Source organism: Pelodiscus sinensis, chromosome 5 (genome assembly GCF_049634645.1).
Source record: "Pelodiscus sinensis isolate JC-2024 chromosome 5, ASM4963464v1, whole genome shotgun sequence".
In the NCBI taxonomy this organism is placed as follows: domain Eukaryota; kingdom Metazoa; phylum Chordata; order Testudines; family Trionychidae; genus Pelodiscus; species Pelodiscus sinensis.
Window position 1 is genome coordinate 7,720,269 of NC_134715.1, and position 16,983 is coordinate 7,737,251.

General features: G+C 40.0%; 1 protein-coding gene across 20 annotated transcripts in view; it reads right to left on the reverse strand.

Annotated features, from left to right (window-relative positions):
• The window catches only part of RUFY3 (RUN and FYVE domain containing 3), a 77,182-nt gene that overhangs the window by 43,832 nt on the left and 16,367 nt on the right, over positions 1-16,983 (reverse strand). For 15 of the 20 annotated variants that reach the window (XR_012903962.1, XR_012903964.1, XR_012903963.1 and 12 more), the window contains one exon: positions 10,091-10,144. The exons of 3 other annotated variants lie outside the window; for them this stretch is intronic. Coding sequence is in view for 12 of the 17 variants with exons in the window: in XM_075929421.1 (XP_075785536.1) it covers positions 10,091-10,144 (54 nt within the window). In the remaining 5 variants the exon portion in view is untranslated. Of the gene's footprint in view, positions 1-10,090; positions 10,145-10,739; positions 10,876-13,994; positions 14,044-16,983 lie in introns of those variants that run through there. 2 more of the 20 variants (XM_075929422.1, XM_075929423.1) reach the window with 2 other exon arrangements.

The following is a 16,983-nucleotide window of genomic DNA, read 5'->3' on the forward strand; positions in this document are numbered from 1 at the left end:
CAGGTGAAAGGGGCTGGCTGGGAGCATGTGCCCCCCCTGCACCTGGGTCTATCCCAATCCCAATCCTCCCACCCCCCCCCAGGCACCCCTGGGGTAGGGGTAGAGGGGCTGAAGCTTCCTCCTACCAATTCATATGGGGATGCTGCTGGCTGTTCCCCTTTGTCACTCTCAGGGTGCGAGGGGAAAGTGCAGTTTGCTGCATTCTTCACTCTGGCTGAAGAGTGCAGTGAGCAGATGAGCTGTGCACTTTGCTCTCGCTCCCTGACAGGGACAGGAAGCAGTAGAGCAAGCAGCCCTGGCATGAAATAGAGGGGGTTTTGCTGCCCCTCTTCTGCACGCACACCCCCACACCGTAGCCCTGAATCCCTTATCCCCCAACCCTAACTCCTGCACCCCCACACAAACACCCTACCTTATCCCCGAACCCTGACTCATGCACCTCCTCATACCCTCAGCTCTGAGCCTTGCACATCCCCAAGCCCCTGCCCCTTCCACATCCCTCTGCTTATCCTGAGCCCCTCCACACACCAACACTCCCAACCCCCTCCCTTGAGCCCCCCTGCATTCTCCCCACACTAACATTTCTTACATGTACTATTTTATTACACTCCCAACCTTCTGTCATGAGGATCCTCCGTGGGATGGGGAGTGCAATATAACAATACCTGTAAGAAAAAGACTGAACCAAGATGAGCCACAAAAAATAGGATTGCTTCTCAATAAGCCTTATAGAAGAGAGATAAAACACTGAGAAATGTGGAGTACTGCTCTGTTTTAGCACAGCTAAATCAATGCTTATAGGTTGAAAATCAGAAGAAAATGTTATTGCAAATCACACTGACTCTAGCCCCTTTGTTTATAAGGATGAAGAAAAAAAAACGATGGAATTCCCATTTTTTAAAAAATTACTAAAAACAATTAAATGAAAACATTGTAATCATCTCTAAGAAATCCAAAATAAAAATTAAGTTAATCAAAATAATGTTGAAAAATCATTTCAATAAGGAAAAGGTACATTCTTTAGGGGGAAAAAAGAGAGTTAAGTACCCAAGCAATGCCAGGTAAATGTGCTAGTAATATATTAGTTTACCTGGTTTGTAAGTTGAACTGTTTATTAAATCATAAATATAGCCATGTAGATAGAGGATAATCAGCAATACTAAAAATGGTGTTTAAAAAAAGTCAGAAATATAATAGTGTTGTTCATTACAAAGACATACTATACTGCATGTGTGTATAGTAAAAACAAAGTTAATATCTCTGAATATTTCCTTCTGTTTGCTTCTGGGAAATGCTAATAAATACCACCTTCCATTAATTTTCGGTATGAACCATAAAATGAATACAAAGTTTTAAATTACAGGAATCAGATTTATACTATTTAAACCCATTCTGAAATAAAGGATGGACAGGATTCTTAGCCTGCTTCCCCTGGGATTTGAACAGATGGTGTACTGCTTTACACATACATATTCACCACTCAACAATACGTGAGGTTCTTTTAAACTGCCACCCCTATACAGAATGAATATATTACATTTTCTTTAAATCTCATTAAATTAACACAATCTTTTAAATCGCTTTGCCAGCACTGGGAATGACTGATTACCAAGTTATCGTAGGTAAACAGAAGCATGTATCTTTGGAATCAGAGTATCTCTACAAGTCTGGTTTTTTCAGTGATATACCACTGCAATATTGAACTGTCATGTCAAAGTACTTTGCTGAATCCATTTATCAAATTAGTATGAAATAAGTCAGTGACCACGAAGAGATTCTATTTACAGCAGAACCTCAAAATTACAAACACCTCAGGAATGGAAATTGTTCAGAGTGGACAGCAGTCGGAAGCAGAGAGGAGAGCACTGACCTTCCCAGATCCTGTATTTTAATTTAAATTAAACTAATACAGAAACAGTTTCCTTACTTGGGATGCAAAATCCCATTTAATTCCTTAACCGGTTTCATGTAGTATAAAACCTGTTAAAGTTAAGGGTGATGCTTACTTGGTAACTAGTTAACTGGTAACCCAGTTACATCCCTATTCCTTACTTTGTCAATTTTTTTAAATTCCCCTGTAAGTTTAATAGTTTACATTAAACACAGTAGTACACTGTATTTGTTTCTTTTTTTTTGTGTCTGCTGATGCCTTATTGCGTACTTCTTGTTCCAAATGTGGTTGACAGGTCAGTTCAAACTCCGGTTATCATGACTCAGGTTCTATTGTACAATACAAATTGCTAATGAGAAAAAAAATCAAAGAAACTATAAACAACAACTTAACAGGTAACTTGTTGCTACTATTGCTATATTATTTAAACTGCTCAATGTTCAAAACAGTGGTGGGGAACCTCAGGCTCGGGGGATGCTTGCCTAGATCTGGCCCCCAAGGTTCAGGACTACCTGCTGCCCCAGCGTGGGGCTGGTGCACACAAAATCTATTAGGCTGGGCTTCCTAGACTCTGATGTGGGAGGGGAACGTGGGGAGTTTCTCCTTCTCATTCGGGGGCCACATCAGTGAGGGTTAGTTTTGGTTTGTTTTTTTCCCCCACCTGTGTGGGGCCCCCAACTGATTTTTTGTGGGTCAGTGGCCCTCAACCCAAGAAAGGTTCCCCATCCCTGCAACCTACAGTCTTGCATGCAGTAAGAGTGAAGAGAGTTTCCATATAACTTGTAAAATGCCTAGAGGGATTTATGGAATTGCCTACAGTTCAAACTGGAACACAAATGACTGCTTAAGCCTGAAGCTACAAGAAGGATAGTTCAACTAACATCACTATACATAGTTAAGCTCATCAACTTAGATTTTATTATTATTATTATGGAGATTGCCTATCTCCTAGAACTGGAAGGGACCTTGAAAGGTCATTGAGTCCAGTCCCCTGCCTTCACAGCAGGACCAAGTACCATCCCTGACAAATTTTTGCCCCAAATCCCTAAATGGCCTCCACAAGGATTGAACTCACAACCCTGGGTTTAGCAGGCCAATGCTCAAACCACTGAGCTATCCCTCCCCCCGAAACCCACGTACTCTTTAACTTCTTACACTGCCACTACCACTGGAAGCAGCTCTAATTGTCACCATCTGTAATAAGCAGCAAACAGTAAGGATGAAATTCTGGTCCCACTGATGTTTTGCCATTGAAATCAATGTGACCAGGATTTCACCTTACGTTTTCTCAAATATACTTTCAGAGGATGTTATCATCTAGAAGTAGAAACTTCCACAGAACAGACAGCTTTCTGGTACCCATATTTAAGTTTGACTAATTCAGTGCCAGTAGTAACGTTCAGAATAAATAAACTAGAGTTGCAAACATACTTCCACATTACAGGAAGCCTCAAAAATAGCCTGGTGAAGCACACTGCTTCTTTGAGATTACAGACTCTGTATTTTTAGTCTTGTAAAATATGTCGAGTCACCCATATTCTATTGGTCATTGGATGAACCAAGACTTCTCCCCATCTTGTTCCACAGAGAAGCTATAAGTAAGGCAGAAGACAGAAAATTGCAAAAGCCCCAAAAGAGCTCATGAGCCTAAAACATTTTTCCAAAGATGAGTTAGGCACTCAGGTACCTACATCTCACACAAAGTCAATGTAATTTAGACCCCCCAGGGCTTAATTACTTTAGAAAAATGGAATCAAGTGCTTTTGATCCAGACTGCATTTCTCTTCTTTCTACAGCTAAATTCATTTTGAAAAATTAAGAGAAACATTAAGCCAGAAGCTTTGTCAAGTACAGGATATCATGGGATGTTTCTGTCAATGTCATCTAATCTATTTAGGGTAACTCCCATTCATTAGACTACTTTTAAATGCTCTCCTACATTTCATCTGCAGTGTGAATCTTAAATACTACAAAGACAATTTCCATGTATTCAAAATGACCTGGAAGTTATATCATGTAAATATTTTGATATATAATTATATATTTGTGAAATACTATTCTTCCCCCAGTGAACAAGCCCCACAACTCAGAAAATGTCACTTTGTATCTCGGCCTAGTCAACACTAGATAAAGCAAGACGACTTAATTATCCCAATCGGGAAGGGGTGTGTGTGGATTTTTAACACCCCTGAGTGACACAGTAAAGCCAACCTAGTCCCCAGTACAGACAGTGCTAAGTCAAATGAAGAGCTCTTCCATCAACCTAGCTACTACTTCCTTAGGAGGTGGATTACCTATGCCAATAGGAGAAGCCCTCCCATCAGAACAGATTGTGTCTGTCTACACTGAAGCACTACAGAGGCACAACTGTGCTGCTGCTTTAGTATTTTAAATGTAAACTTACCCTCAAATCAGCATTAGGATGTTAAATATCAGTTAACTGAATAGTCGATTAACCTCATGAATTCTTATTGGTTAGTCGACTATTCTGTAGTCCCCAGGAGTGGGACCAGAAGCCAGTGCACTCCGGCCCCAAATCCCAAGGAGCCCCCTGCCACTCCACACTGCTGCCTCTGTCAGAGGCAGTAGCATGGGGAGCCAGGCGGGAGCTGGTCCACAAAGGGAGCCAGTATAAAAACCAGTTCCCCTCATGGACTGGCTGCCTGTCACCCCACGCTTTAGCCTTTGATAGAGGCAGCAGCACAGGGTGGCATCCGCCCCCGTTTAAGTCAGGGGCCAAGTTCCTGGACTGGGCAGCAGCTGCCTGCCTGGCACCTAATACATTTTAAAAATGCAGAGCTACAGTGGGGGTAGGTCCTGGATCCAGTGCGAGCCAGGACTGAGCTGGGCTGATGGCCAGCCTGCTAGAAAATTTACTGGCAAGTGGGGAGGAAATGCATATAGTCTATAGCATTAACCTATAAACATATCAGTTAATCGACTACACTATTACATCCCTAGACAGCATCCAGATTAATTTCTGTGATACCAATTAATTTTAGCAGTTCAAATTAATGAACTCTGAAGTCTGTTAGAATTTCAAATGTATCTATAGAGACTACATCCATTGCTAGTTTATACAATACAATTTCCACCTCAGAATTTTCTCTTAATTTTAATTTGCCTTCTGGCAGCCACTGTTGTGACACTTTGTACTATGTCAACAGTTTGTAAAGCTCTCTGGAAACACTGAAGGAGACTGTGAATCAGGGAAAATTTATGGGAAGCGTAAACTTGAGGAACACACGAGTTCTTCAAAAGAGAGACTTCACTCCATGTGCCCAGCTTCTTGCAGATTAAGATCCTGTATCTGCCTCCAAATACAGTTTCTGCCACTTAATGTACATTCTACAGCACTGATCAATGGCTTGTTCAAAATGCACTAAAATAATTTAGAATATGCACTGTAATTTCCTAATAGAAACTCAACCTCATTTTCTCAGAAGTAAGGAAGAGCATTAGATAAGTTTGGACAAAGGAATTTTTCAATGTACTAAAGGGACACTTTGGGGACATGAAAATTCTGAGTTACAGAAAATCTTGAGTAATTAAGGCTGTTCTGACAATCCCAAAAATTATTATGAAATGGAATGGAAAATGTAAGAAAACAACAGCTGTATTAACAGAGTTATCAAAAAGTTATAAAATCCAATGCGTCTCAGAACCCCATGTAGACAATCCAACTCAAAGTTAAGATCAGTTGACTGAGGCACGGTCTACACACAGGCAAGTTTCTTTCTTTCTTTTTTTTTTTTTTTGCGCCAAGCATCAGCTTCTTGCGATAAACCAAAAGAAGCAGCCACACTAACATGCCACTTTTTGCACCGAAAAACCTCAGCTGCAGCACTGTAATAAAACCATCCCCAGCGTCATAAGCTTGTTGCACTGAGGCTTTAAAATGTGGTGGGGCCAGTGTGAATGCCCCTTGATTGCTTTTATTGCTACAATGGCCCTCCAGAGGTGTCCCACAATGGCTGGAGTGTCCTCTATACTCCCTGTTTCGAGCTCAGCAGCCCTGCAGCATGCACCCCACCCCTTTCAAAGCTCTGTGCTGTTCTGCTCCAGGACACTACGCTAACCAATAATGTAGAACAGGGCTACTCAACTTGGTAAGTCCCAGGAGCCATAATGATACTCATAGCATGTGCCAAGGGCCACAACTTAAGTGTAGATGCATATACATACAAATATATATGCAAATAGCTTCTTTCACACAATGCCCCGGCACTATTGGCACCTCCTCCTTGGGGGCTAGAAACATGGATACCCTGCATCCATCTGTTCCAGCCAGCCCATCCGCTTGTGTCTTTCAGCGCTCACCCCACCTGAAGACCCATCACCATTGTGGAGGATCCCACCTGTAGGCCGCATGTTGAGCCTCGCATAAACCCAAACGACACCGCGGGCCGCAAAGAAACATGCTACAGGCATGTGTTGAGTAGCCCTTATGTAGAATGTGCTTACTGTCTCCCACAGTAGGAGCACAGGCAGACAAAGGTGCATGTGTGTGAGTGAGAGAGAGAAGGAGAGAGACTGTGCAGTGCAGAGCCAGAGAGGGAGGCATGGGCTGAGAGCGGGGTCTCCCCCTCCCAGTCTTGGGGCCAGTTGCTTCCTGCAGCTGTCTGAATTTATAGGACAGCATGCCAATACACTTGTTCTCCCCCTACACACACGGTCTCCCCATGTACCTCATTGTCTGTCACACTCCCCCTCACACTTCACTTGAAAAGCAGCTGGCACCGAGACTGAGAAACCTGCATCATGCGACACTTCACCTGCCTCAAGAGGCATTGCAAGCCTTTCCCAAAGCACCCTGCAGCCAGTTTCACAGCAGCATGGCCACCACAGTGTACTGCTCTCTTGGTCCTTGAAAGAGCTGCTAGTGTGGATGTGCTCCAGCAACATAAGGAGCGAGTGTGGACACATAACAGCACTTTTAATTAAAGCGCTTGAACAGAAGTGGTAACATTTTGGCACAAAAACTTGCCAGTGTTGATGTACCCTGAAGTTGTGAAGTTAAAGTACATTAAACCAATTTCGACACTCATAGTCATAAGTAAAGTGGCCTTAAATTCACTGAAGAAAGACTGAAGTAAACTGAACTATAGCCACTTGTGAATTAGAGAATTCTCTTCACAACTTCAGTTAATTATTTAACTTTTTTGATGCTTCTTGTGTAGAAAGGTTCTCAGTTTCTCATCTTTCATCAAGTGCTACAGTTCACAGGCTGCCATTTTAAAGAAAAGGAATACAAGTGGAAATAAATGCTCAGAGCACCACACACACAAAAAAGTTCTTATAGGTGACCAGAAAAAAAAGGGGGGAAGAGAAGGGGCAAAAAGGCTTGTGACGTGTTTCTTTAAAATGTAAAAGCATGAGTATATTTTTGCAAGAAGTTTTTTCTTCCTCCTTGCTTTTTGGTCTTGTCTATTCTGGAAAACTAGGGGAACTAGAAAACTGGCAGGATAACAGCATAGATATTAAAGAAAGGAAACCTTTGTTTAGAGGGAAAGTAATTTTTATTTTACTTTAAAAAAAGGATTTTTAAAATTTCTTTTCGTTAACATCTATTTAACTTGGACAACTGAGGGGGGAAAAAAAACCACATTCTTTAAGGATTTACCTTACCTCTTCAATTAAGGCCTGGGAAAGCTCCCTGTATGAGTCATCCAAGAGTCTTTCCTCCCAAAAACAGGAGGAGGAGGAGGAGCAGTGGGGAGAAGAGACCATCTAACACATCTCAAGGAAAAAATAAGCAAAAAGAAACCCCCAAAACTATAGGATGTCTTTTTTACATCACGATGAAAAAACAGAAAAGCTTAATGTTTTTCCTTTGCAGTTGACCATGATTATACTTTCCTTGAAATACTTTTAATATCTAAGTAACTGTAAAGCTACAAAGTGATACTTTTCCCATGCAAAAGCAGCAGCAGGCGCAGGGCTGGAGGGGGAAAAGGAAACAGGTGGGAGCTGGTGCTCGTGGGGAGCACTGGCTCCTGCCTTCTCCCGTTTACACAAATACACTCTAGCTTTGGGTAACCCAAGCTGCACCTCATTTAAAAACAACTTCCCTTACAAAATCAACATAAAAATACAGTGTCACACCACACTATTATTGAAAAATTGCTTACATTTGCATTGTTACCATACAACTATAAAAAAATAAACTGGAATTATAAATATTGTACTTACATTTCATCATGTGCGTTATAAAAACCAGTACAAGCAAGACACTGTCTCTGAAATTTTCATTTGTGCTGTCTTTCCTAATGCCTTTTATGAAGCTTGTTATAAAACTAAGCAAATATCTAGATGAGTTGATGTACTCCGGGAAGACTTTAAGTACCCCAGGGATACACAAACCCCTGGCTGAGAACCACTGGTATAAAATATACATATATGCGCATGCATGTTGAGTTTGTGTTTATATAATCCTGTTTAAAAAGGGAAACAATAATATAACAGTGCTCAATATATGTTGCTTAATACTGTTAATTCTGTATTAAGAGATGTACCCATACATGTCCAGTCAATGTAACTAATGTCTTCATTGATATTTTGGGTTATTTACAGTAATAAAATATCTTCCTAAACCAAACCAAAATAGTAAAACCCACTGTTACACACTTAAGAGGCCCTTTTCACTGGAGGTATATCTATAGCCATCTCTCATCAAGCTTGACTTGGTGTCTTGCCCTTCACTACTATATATCACCAGAGAAGATAAAAATCTTGGCAGTTTATAAAAATCCATTTCTTATTTAAGTAACATATTATTTACTTATAAAGAGTTCTTTACTTTCGTTTCATTTTATAATCTTAAATTGCTCAACGAGATGTTTCTTTAATTAGCTTCATAATTGTTAGTAGAATTTCAAGATTGTCTTTTTAAAGCATACATGAACATATAAATTGTGAAATTGACAAATTCAAGGCCTCATTAACATCCTTACTATGAGAAGTGTCACAAACTCAAAACACAGCATTGATAAGCAATTAGCCTGTGCTATATTTACAATCAACATTACCTTCCCATAATTAACTGAGCTTCTGCAAGTCAAAAAAGCTGAAATGTTTCAACGAGGCTATACTTGACTATAATGGTCTGCAATTTGAAAATAAAGGATCTAAGTTCTTACATCATTTAAGTGCATTTAAAATTCCCAATCTTCAATGCCTAAATTTAGGCGTAAGAGCCTAACTAAAAGCTTCAAAATATTTATGGAAATAAAATTTAATCCTTGTACACTGAAAACATTATGTAAAGACTAACTTTAAGCATGAGTTGTCCCATTATTCATGTGAGTAATGTTACTCACCTGCTTAAAGTGTTTGTGGGATCAGGGCCTTAGTATTTTGGTTTTTACCTATAGCTGTTTTATAATATCCGAATATCCTACCATTAAGTATTTTTTAAAACATTAAAATGTGTAACAATAAAGTTATACTAGCACAAGTTTAAGTAAGTTCCACACAGCCTCAACCTATTTTAATCCACAACTGATTAAATTAATTAAAATCAATTGATTTTTAAATTGCTTTTATATTGCTATGCCCTGTAAATTTACGTAACTATATTCTATGCAGTGCTGCTGTAGCCATGCTAGACACGATATAAGAAAGGGAGGAAAAGAGGAGACGATAAGACATGTATTCATCAAGATAAAGAACAAGTTAGTCCCACATTTTTTACAGTTTCCATTATTTGTCTCATTTTCATTTTAAGTCTTTACATACAGGAGTCTTAGCTGCTTGAGAGGTATGACAGAATTTATCTCTAAGCAATATCAACTGCTTTTTTCTTGCTCGTTTTTTAAAAAATTAAAGAATTTAGAAGGCAAGACTGTCCATACGGGACCAGTGTCAAGTAGGAGCAAATCTGGAACCAAAAGCCTACACATTATCTTTTCAAAGTGTAATAATCTAAATTAAAAAAAACCCACATGCACATATACTTATTGTGACTGAAAATATTTTCTTTAGAACCCTAACAGTAGTAACCACAAATCAATACCAGAAAGCAACTAGTTCAGTATATTCAAACTATGAACCCAGTTCAATCAGACAAGTATATTTGCAGAGCCACAGTTATTGCCATTGCAAAGGAATACTGTAGCTGGTGCTCAGAATCAAAGTAACACATTAAAAAGCCAATTAAAAACAGAAATAATAGCTGAAAGACGTTGGTGTGGCACGCACCTTCAGTATCATCCCGCAATTGCTCCACCAAATCTGTCAAATCCTCCCAAGAGTCTTTGCAAACAGCAAAAAGAAAGGAAAAGAAAGATAAAATGTCATGCAAGCCAAGATCTAAAGGAAAGAATCAAAATCAAGATATAAGAAAGGGAAAACCGAAAAGGAGATTTCTGTAATATAAAACTCAGTTTGCAGTAGTAAGATTTGCAATTCAAAAGGATTTATTAGTCTGCACAAAGTAATACAGCAAGGCTTTATTAGAGAAGGGAAAGCAATTATTGCATAGTTGGGTTTGGAGATTTTTGTTTGTTTAAGCTTTCAGGCTGATACTTTTGTAAAGCATTTATTAAAAAAAATTCAACTAGAAAGCCATATCTTTTTATTTTAGAATTATAAAAATCTAAGCACTGGCGTTCTCATTTAACTTTATGCAACATCTCTCCACAACTATGTCTCTTAATCTACCCTGCAAATTAGCAGACAGCTAATAGGCAAGGGAGCCGAGGTAGAGAACCTGGCAGAGGACTGACAATGGCAAAAGAAAAAAACCTGTCTAAACATGCTCAGTAAAATTCTCTGTTCTCAACATTATAAAACAAAGTTACCAAACAAGAACATACATACTCATCATGACTCTGGGCTTCATACTTACATTAAATCTTTCCCAGAGCACCAATTTGCAGTTATTTGGTGTTTGAGGGGTAAAGAAGGTTGAATTCCCTCATATGCTGAGAGGCAAGGTGAGCAAAGTACACATTCCACTAAGACCTCCTTTCTGCCCTGCCCTCTTTCCCCGCCCCCGGAAAATTACAGCTAACCTTTCCCAGCAAAGAAACTGTGTGTTGATTTAAATAGCAAAGACAGTCAAACCCTACACACACAAAAAAGTGAAAATGTGATAGGGATCCTAAAATTGAGCAGAACAGAAGGCTCCCATAAAATATTCTGACTTACAAACCTTCAGATTCATCTTCATAAAATTACAGTTCATTCTAATCCTTTTTTGGAAATTATTTTTTCCTATAAATTCTTGTATTTTCCAGATGTTTTGTTTGTAAAGGAAAGCTGTTGAATATATTGGAAGTAATGGAGTGAAACTGCATTTCAATTTCACAGGACAGAATCTTTATAGGTACTGAAGATAGTGTCAGAAAAATGTAATATTATTGGGAAACACTTTATTCAATAGATATTAGGCACCTCAGTTTCATTATATAAAGTTTTGTGGTTTAAATCCTTAAAAAGCATCTAGAAATTAATTTGTGTTAATTAAGATTTACAAGCATGGGTAAGTAACAGCCTCAGACCCTAGTAATTTCCCTAATCCTTATTTACATATAAAGGAAATCCAGAGGTTTTGAGTCACAAACACCCCACTGTCAGAAGCAGATGATTAAACAAAGATTCATTCTTTCTTTATGCAAATACTTGTGGTAATAAAGAATCAATAAGGAAAACCTCCACAATGTTAAAAATTTCCCAAAAACAATGGGTAAGAAAAGTGTCCACTAGGCATCAGCAGATTTTTAATCCACTCTTTCCTTTTCCTCTGCTTTGATTTTGTTGCTCTTCCCTCTATGCACAGTAAAAGACACTTGTGCGTCTCCAATTCTATAGGTGAGTTCTTTCCCTCAATCCTCTCTCTTCCCAGGGACCCCTACAAAAAAATTCACAATACTGTAAAATGCTTTCCAGCAAACCCTAGGGCTTTGCAATTATGATCTTCTGGTCTACTTGTTTTCTGATGCCCGCACAAACAACAGATTCTATTTCTCTCTCTTTTTTTTTTTAAAGTTAGATATTCCCTCCGCCCCTTTATTTATTTTTTAGTTCTGGACATCCAACACTCCGGTCATATGTGTTTTGTTAGTCTGGTAGCACTTTAAAAACTATTTGTTGTTTTTTAAGTTTTTCATATTATATAGTATGTCTTTCTGCAGTGACCTTCAGCCATTTCCACCATTTTCTCTAGCTGCTAACACAAAAAATCCTAGAAAGCCAACAGTTTCTAACACACGAAACGCAATATCAAGTTAGATTAGTGAAGTCCAACTAGTCTAGTATTCTGACAAAGTTAGCCATTAAATACTTCAAAAGGAAGGTGAAAAATCAGGCCATATGTTTAATAAAACCAGAAATATTAGGAAAAGATGCATGAGAAGTCTGCACAGAGATATAAAGATGAAAAACCACATTTCCAGGTAATTCTTTCACAAACCACCATAGGCATTGATCATATTCACCTTCAGAGCATGGGAGCAGCACAGAGGCTACATAAATTTGAGCGGACATCTGAGATTAAAGGGACCATTACTTCATTAATTTGGTTTAATGAAAAGAGAGAGTATGAGTGTGGGGGGGGGGGGGGGAGAAATGGTACTAAGAGAAACTGAATCAACTTAAAGTTACATTTTTGTCTAAAATCTAACACCTACAATTGGTTTAACAAAAATAGAGCAAAATGTTTCTATGAGTTTCCAATTGATTTCTTAGTTTATTTGACAACACTTTGTGTATGGTCAATATCTATGTTAACTCTATTTTCAGTTTTCGCCCATTTGTGTGGGTCTCACAGCAAAAAAGAGAAAAAAAATTAAAGACAGGAAACATTAAAAATTGGGAATGATGGGATAGCTGTAGTAAGTATAAATGCTTAAAATGGTTTTTAAATGATGAGAAGCAGCCTGAAGCCACAATTCTTAAAAAGCCAAAAAATACTAGGGCATTTAAAAAGCTGCATTGTCATAAGCAAATAAGATTAAATCCCCTCAAATGGGAGGGACTCTCCAGTAAGTTTCCAACACATCTGTTGATTGCTAACATATAAATTAAAAAAAATAGCAATATGTTATGTAACAGTTGTGCACAGTTTTCTAAAAAATCAAAATTATGAAGACAGACTTGTGCTGAGATAGAAACCTCTTAAAATATTTTAAATCAAGGAAACTACATTGCCAGTGCCTATGCCCAAGCCCCTTGTGACTATCCACTTCAGTATAATGCATCCCAAACACAGAGCGCACTAACAAAAGACAGGACTATGCAGCACTTTGTGAAGAGGAGATAGCATAAGTTTAAAGGCCTTGTCTACACTAAACGGAAGATCGTTGCTGCCATGATCAATCTTCCAGAGTTTATTTTAGCGAGTTTAGTTAAAACTCTCTAAATCAAACTCAAAGGGTGCCCCCGCCAGCGTCCGGTACTCCTGCTCTTGCCAGTAATAAGGGAAGCCAATGGGAACATTTGTTCCCCTTGGCCTCCTGCTGTGGGGGATACCGCCAAGCTTAGCTTAAAATAAGATGACTCCAACTATGTAGATTATATAGCTGGAGTCGGTTTACTTGAAGCCAAAAGCAGGAATACTGGATGCCGGGGGAGGAGGGCACCCTATGAATTTGATTTAGCAAGTCTTAACTAGAGTTGCATACCTTAAAGCTCAGCTGCTGGATCTAGTGTAGACCTTGCCTAACAAACTGGTCAAAAAGACCATGCAAGTGGAAAAGTATGAGATTACATAGCACTGGGTGGCCTCAAAAATCCACACAAAGAACTTGACTACAAATTAAGGAAGGAGGAGGGGAGGAGTTGTGACCTGTGACTTGGTGGGATGAACCAGAGTAAAATGTTGAAATATCTGGTTTGATATTGATGATTGGTGGGAGGAAATGGAAAGCAACAGGGCCTAAACCCCAGCACAGGTATTCCTTTATGTTTCTTCATTTAAATGTCCCATAGATGAAATCCTATAGCACTGTCTTGCACAAATACCTATACAGTATATTTCAAATCAAGCAGACATGAAAAATGCCAACATTTTTTTAAAGCCAACACAGGGCACAGTTTGACCATTCTCTGCTTAAGCTTCTACTCAGATATCAATGGGGCTCAGCATGTAGTGTTACAGTACCTTTAGCAGGCTCCCAATGCAGTAGGAAGTCCATATTTTAAAGCTTTAGGCTCTATGGTTTCTACAAGGGTTTACATAACATGATATCAGCCTTTTACAGGGTCAGTCCAAAGGTCCATCTAGCCTGTCTTCTGACAGTAGCCAATGCCAGGTGCCCCAGAGAGAATGAATAAGCAAACATCAAGGTATCCATCTCGTCACCCATTCTCAGCTTCTGACATAGGCTAGAGACACCTTCTATCTTCTGTGGCTCCCCTGGCCAGGATCACCGTATTTTCTAACACTGTTGTGCAGATGGAAGAGAATGGCTTGTCACAACTTAGTACAATGCTCTGCCATTGTTTAGCATTGGAGTCCTCATGAAAATTCACCAAAAAAGTGTTACACAACCTTAAAATGTTCTGTCACATTCATATGAACATGGTTTAAATGGAAATAAATATTTTGTACGTTAATAAACATGTAAGGAAAACCAAAAACGTATGCTATGTTTAAAAATGAAACAAAACCAAAACCCAACATCATGTTGGAAAACCAAACTAACGATGCAGGATTTAAGCAAAAATCAACCTGAGGGCCCTTAAGCCAGCTTGTCGTTACTTACTATAAAATGCCTGACCCAGAAACAGTGATTCAAAATGCCAATAATGAACGTATATAGGATTAAAGAAATACTGCAGACAAAAATTATTTGGGAATCTACTGACTAAGCTGGCAAAGGCAGCACGTCTAGGTGAATTTCAATCAGAATTCACATGAGTAGTTAGAGGAATAAAAGGTTTTGAAAAAACCCTAAGATGTGGTATTTTCAGTTCCTTTTCACAGCCATATGGAGAGTGAAAATATGAAGGTTAGCAGACTGCTCAGCATTAGAATTATGCAAAATGTAAACGTTTTCTTTTACAAGATCAAGTGAAACTTCTCTCATTTCTACTTATGTGCAATATGGAAAATACCTATTTTTGTATTAAAATATAAAGTCACTATTAATTTCTGTTCTCTGTAAACTTAACTTAGGCTTCAAATAGGTCCCTTCTCCAATTAAAAGTTATCTAAAATACAGTACTATAACTCTGAGCAACTCTCTCAGAAGTGGGCCTAATTTTCCTGTGTATACCAAAACATGAAAAAAGTTGGAATCACTTTGCATTTATCCATGTATATTTCATATTTGTCCACACCATGTATCTGTGCATATCGTAATCTGTGAATTGTTCAGTTACACTTTCAGAGCAAGAAGGTATAAAACAAAAAGAAAAGGAGGGAAACAGAGTAGGGGAAATTACATAATCAAAAACACTAGTAAAAATGTTATCATATGCCAAAAAGGGAAGATTGTTTAGACACACACACCTGAGAACTGCACAACCCAAAATCAAAAGTGTGTGCGCACATATACTTACGGCAAAAAGAAAAATTGCCTCAAAGATTATGAAGCTGGCCATAAAGTGTCAGTTCCAAAAACTCCTTCCAAGCCAACATCACTGCAGCAGCCAGAAATACTAAACTATAAAACTAGGAAAATGAAAAGGGAAGTAAGAAATCTGTGTCAAACCCCTCTATCTATGAACTTACATTACCCCTTGTAGGACTGCAATCCGCCCCAGAAGCAGCTAGGTATCCACCGCAAGCTTCCCAGGGCTGGAGCTGCGGCGAGGGTGGGAGCAGCCAGACAATCCACCCCACGGCCCATCCTGGACATGTGCCGGAGCTGGGGCCAGTGCTGTGGTGCAGCTTCTCCCTTGGCAACCTGGCCAACAAAACCCCAATCAGACAGCATCCTGTCTCCAGCCCCAATCCTGAGGCAGGCCCCACGGTCCAGCTCCCATCTGGCTGCAGGAAGAGCATGGGTAAGAGGAGAGGCCACTATCCAGCTGAGGCAATCCTGGCCAGTCTCCCTGTCCAGTCACTGCTGCCTGGGTGCAGCAATCCAGCCCCGACCAAGTAAGGTTACCTGGCCACCAAGCACCCCTCCCCTCACATACTCTACTTCCCACCCTGAAGCCCTGCCCTGCCTCCTGCGCCTCACACACACACACACCCTGCCCTGAACCCCTCATCTACCCCAACCCAGACTCCTGAGCCCCGACATCCCCAGCCATGAGATTGGCAGGACAGCATGAAGCTGGATTTGACCAGTTACGACGTAAACTTCAAAGAAATGTGCAAAAAGATGCAGCAGCGGAAGTTCCATTAAATAAAGTCTGTGAGTACAAGGTTTCATGTATGCTATTAATCATGTCAATTATCAATAATACTAAGCTGAATATTTTCAGTCATGCAAATGGGCATTCTTATGCAGATCTTTGCTGCCCACTTGTTCTGAATTTTGATGTAGTTTAGCTCTTTGGTTTGAAAAGGTTGCCGACCCCCATTCTAGGGGCTTCCCAAGATACAGAAAACAAGGGAACCCAGACAGACATTTCATGAAGAGTGTTGTGGCCAGACACGAAGGATTATCAGGACTCAGAAACCATCCTCAAACCACTGACCACGCAAGAGCCAGCTTTCTCAAGGGCACAACTAGTTTCCTTCATAAATTCTGCAACATTAACATCCCCCCTCAAAACATCATCCTTGCCACCACAGACATCACTTCTCTATACACTGCTGGTTCTCAAAGTGGATCTGCTAATGGGCCACTCCAGTTTGTTTGTAAAGGTTCCACAGCCACGAAGCCTCGTGGCTCCCGTTGGTGCCAGTTCGCTGTTTACAGCCAAGGAGAGCTGTGGAAAGCAGCGTGGCCTGGGCCGCTGCTTCCCACAGCTCCCCTTTGCCATCAAACGGGAGCCAGAGGGGACTTGAGGGAAGCAACAGCCCAGGCCATGACGCCTCCCACAGCTCTTCTTGGCTGTAAATGGTGAACCGGCACCAGCAGGAGTCACAAGGCTTCATGGCCATGGAACCTTTAGATAAATAAACCAGAGCTGGTGCCCATGGGGAGCCCAGCTTTAAAGCCAGCTCCCCTGAGCACTGGCTCCTGCCTGTT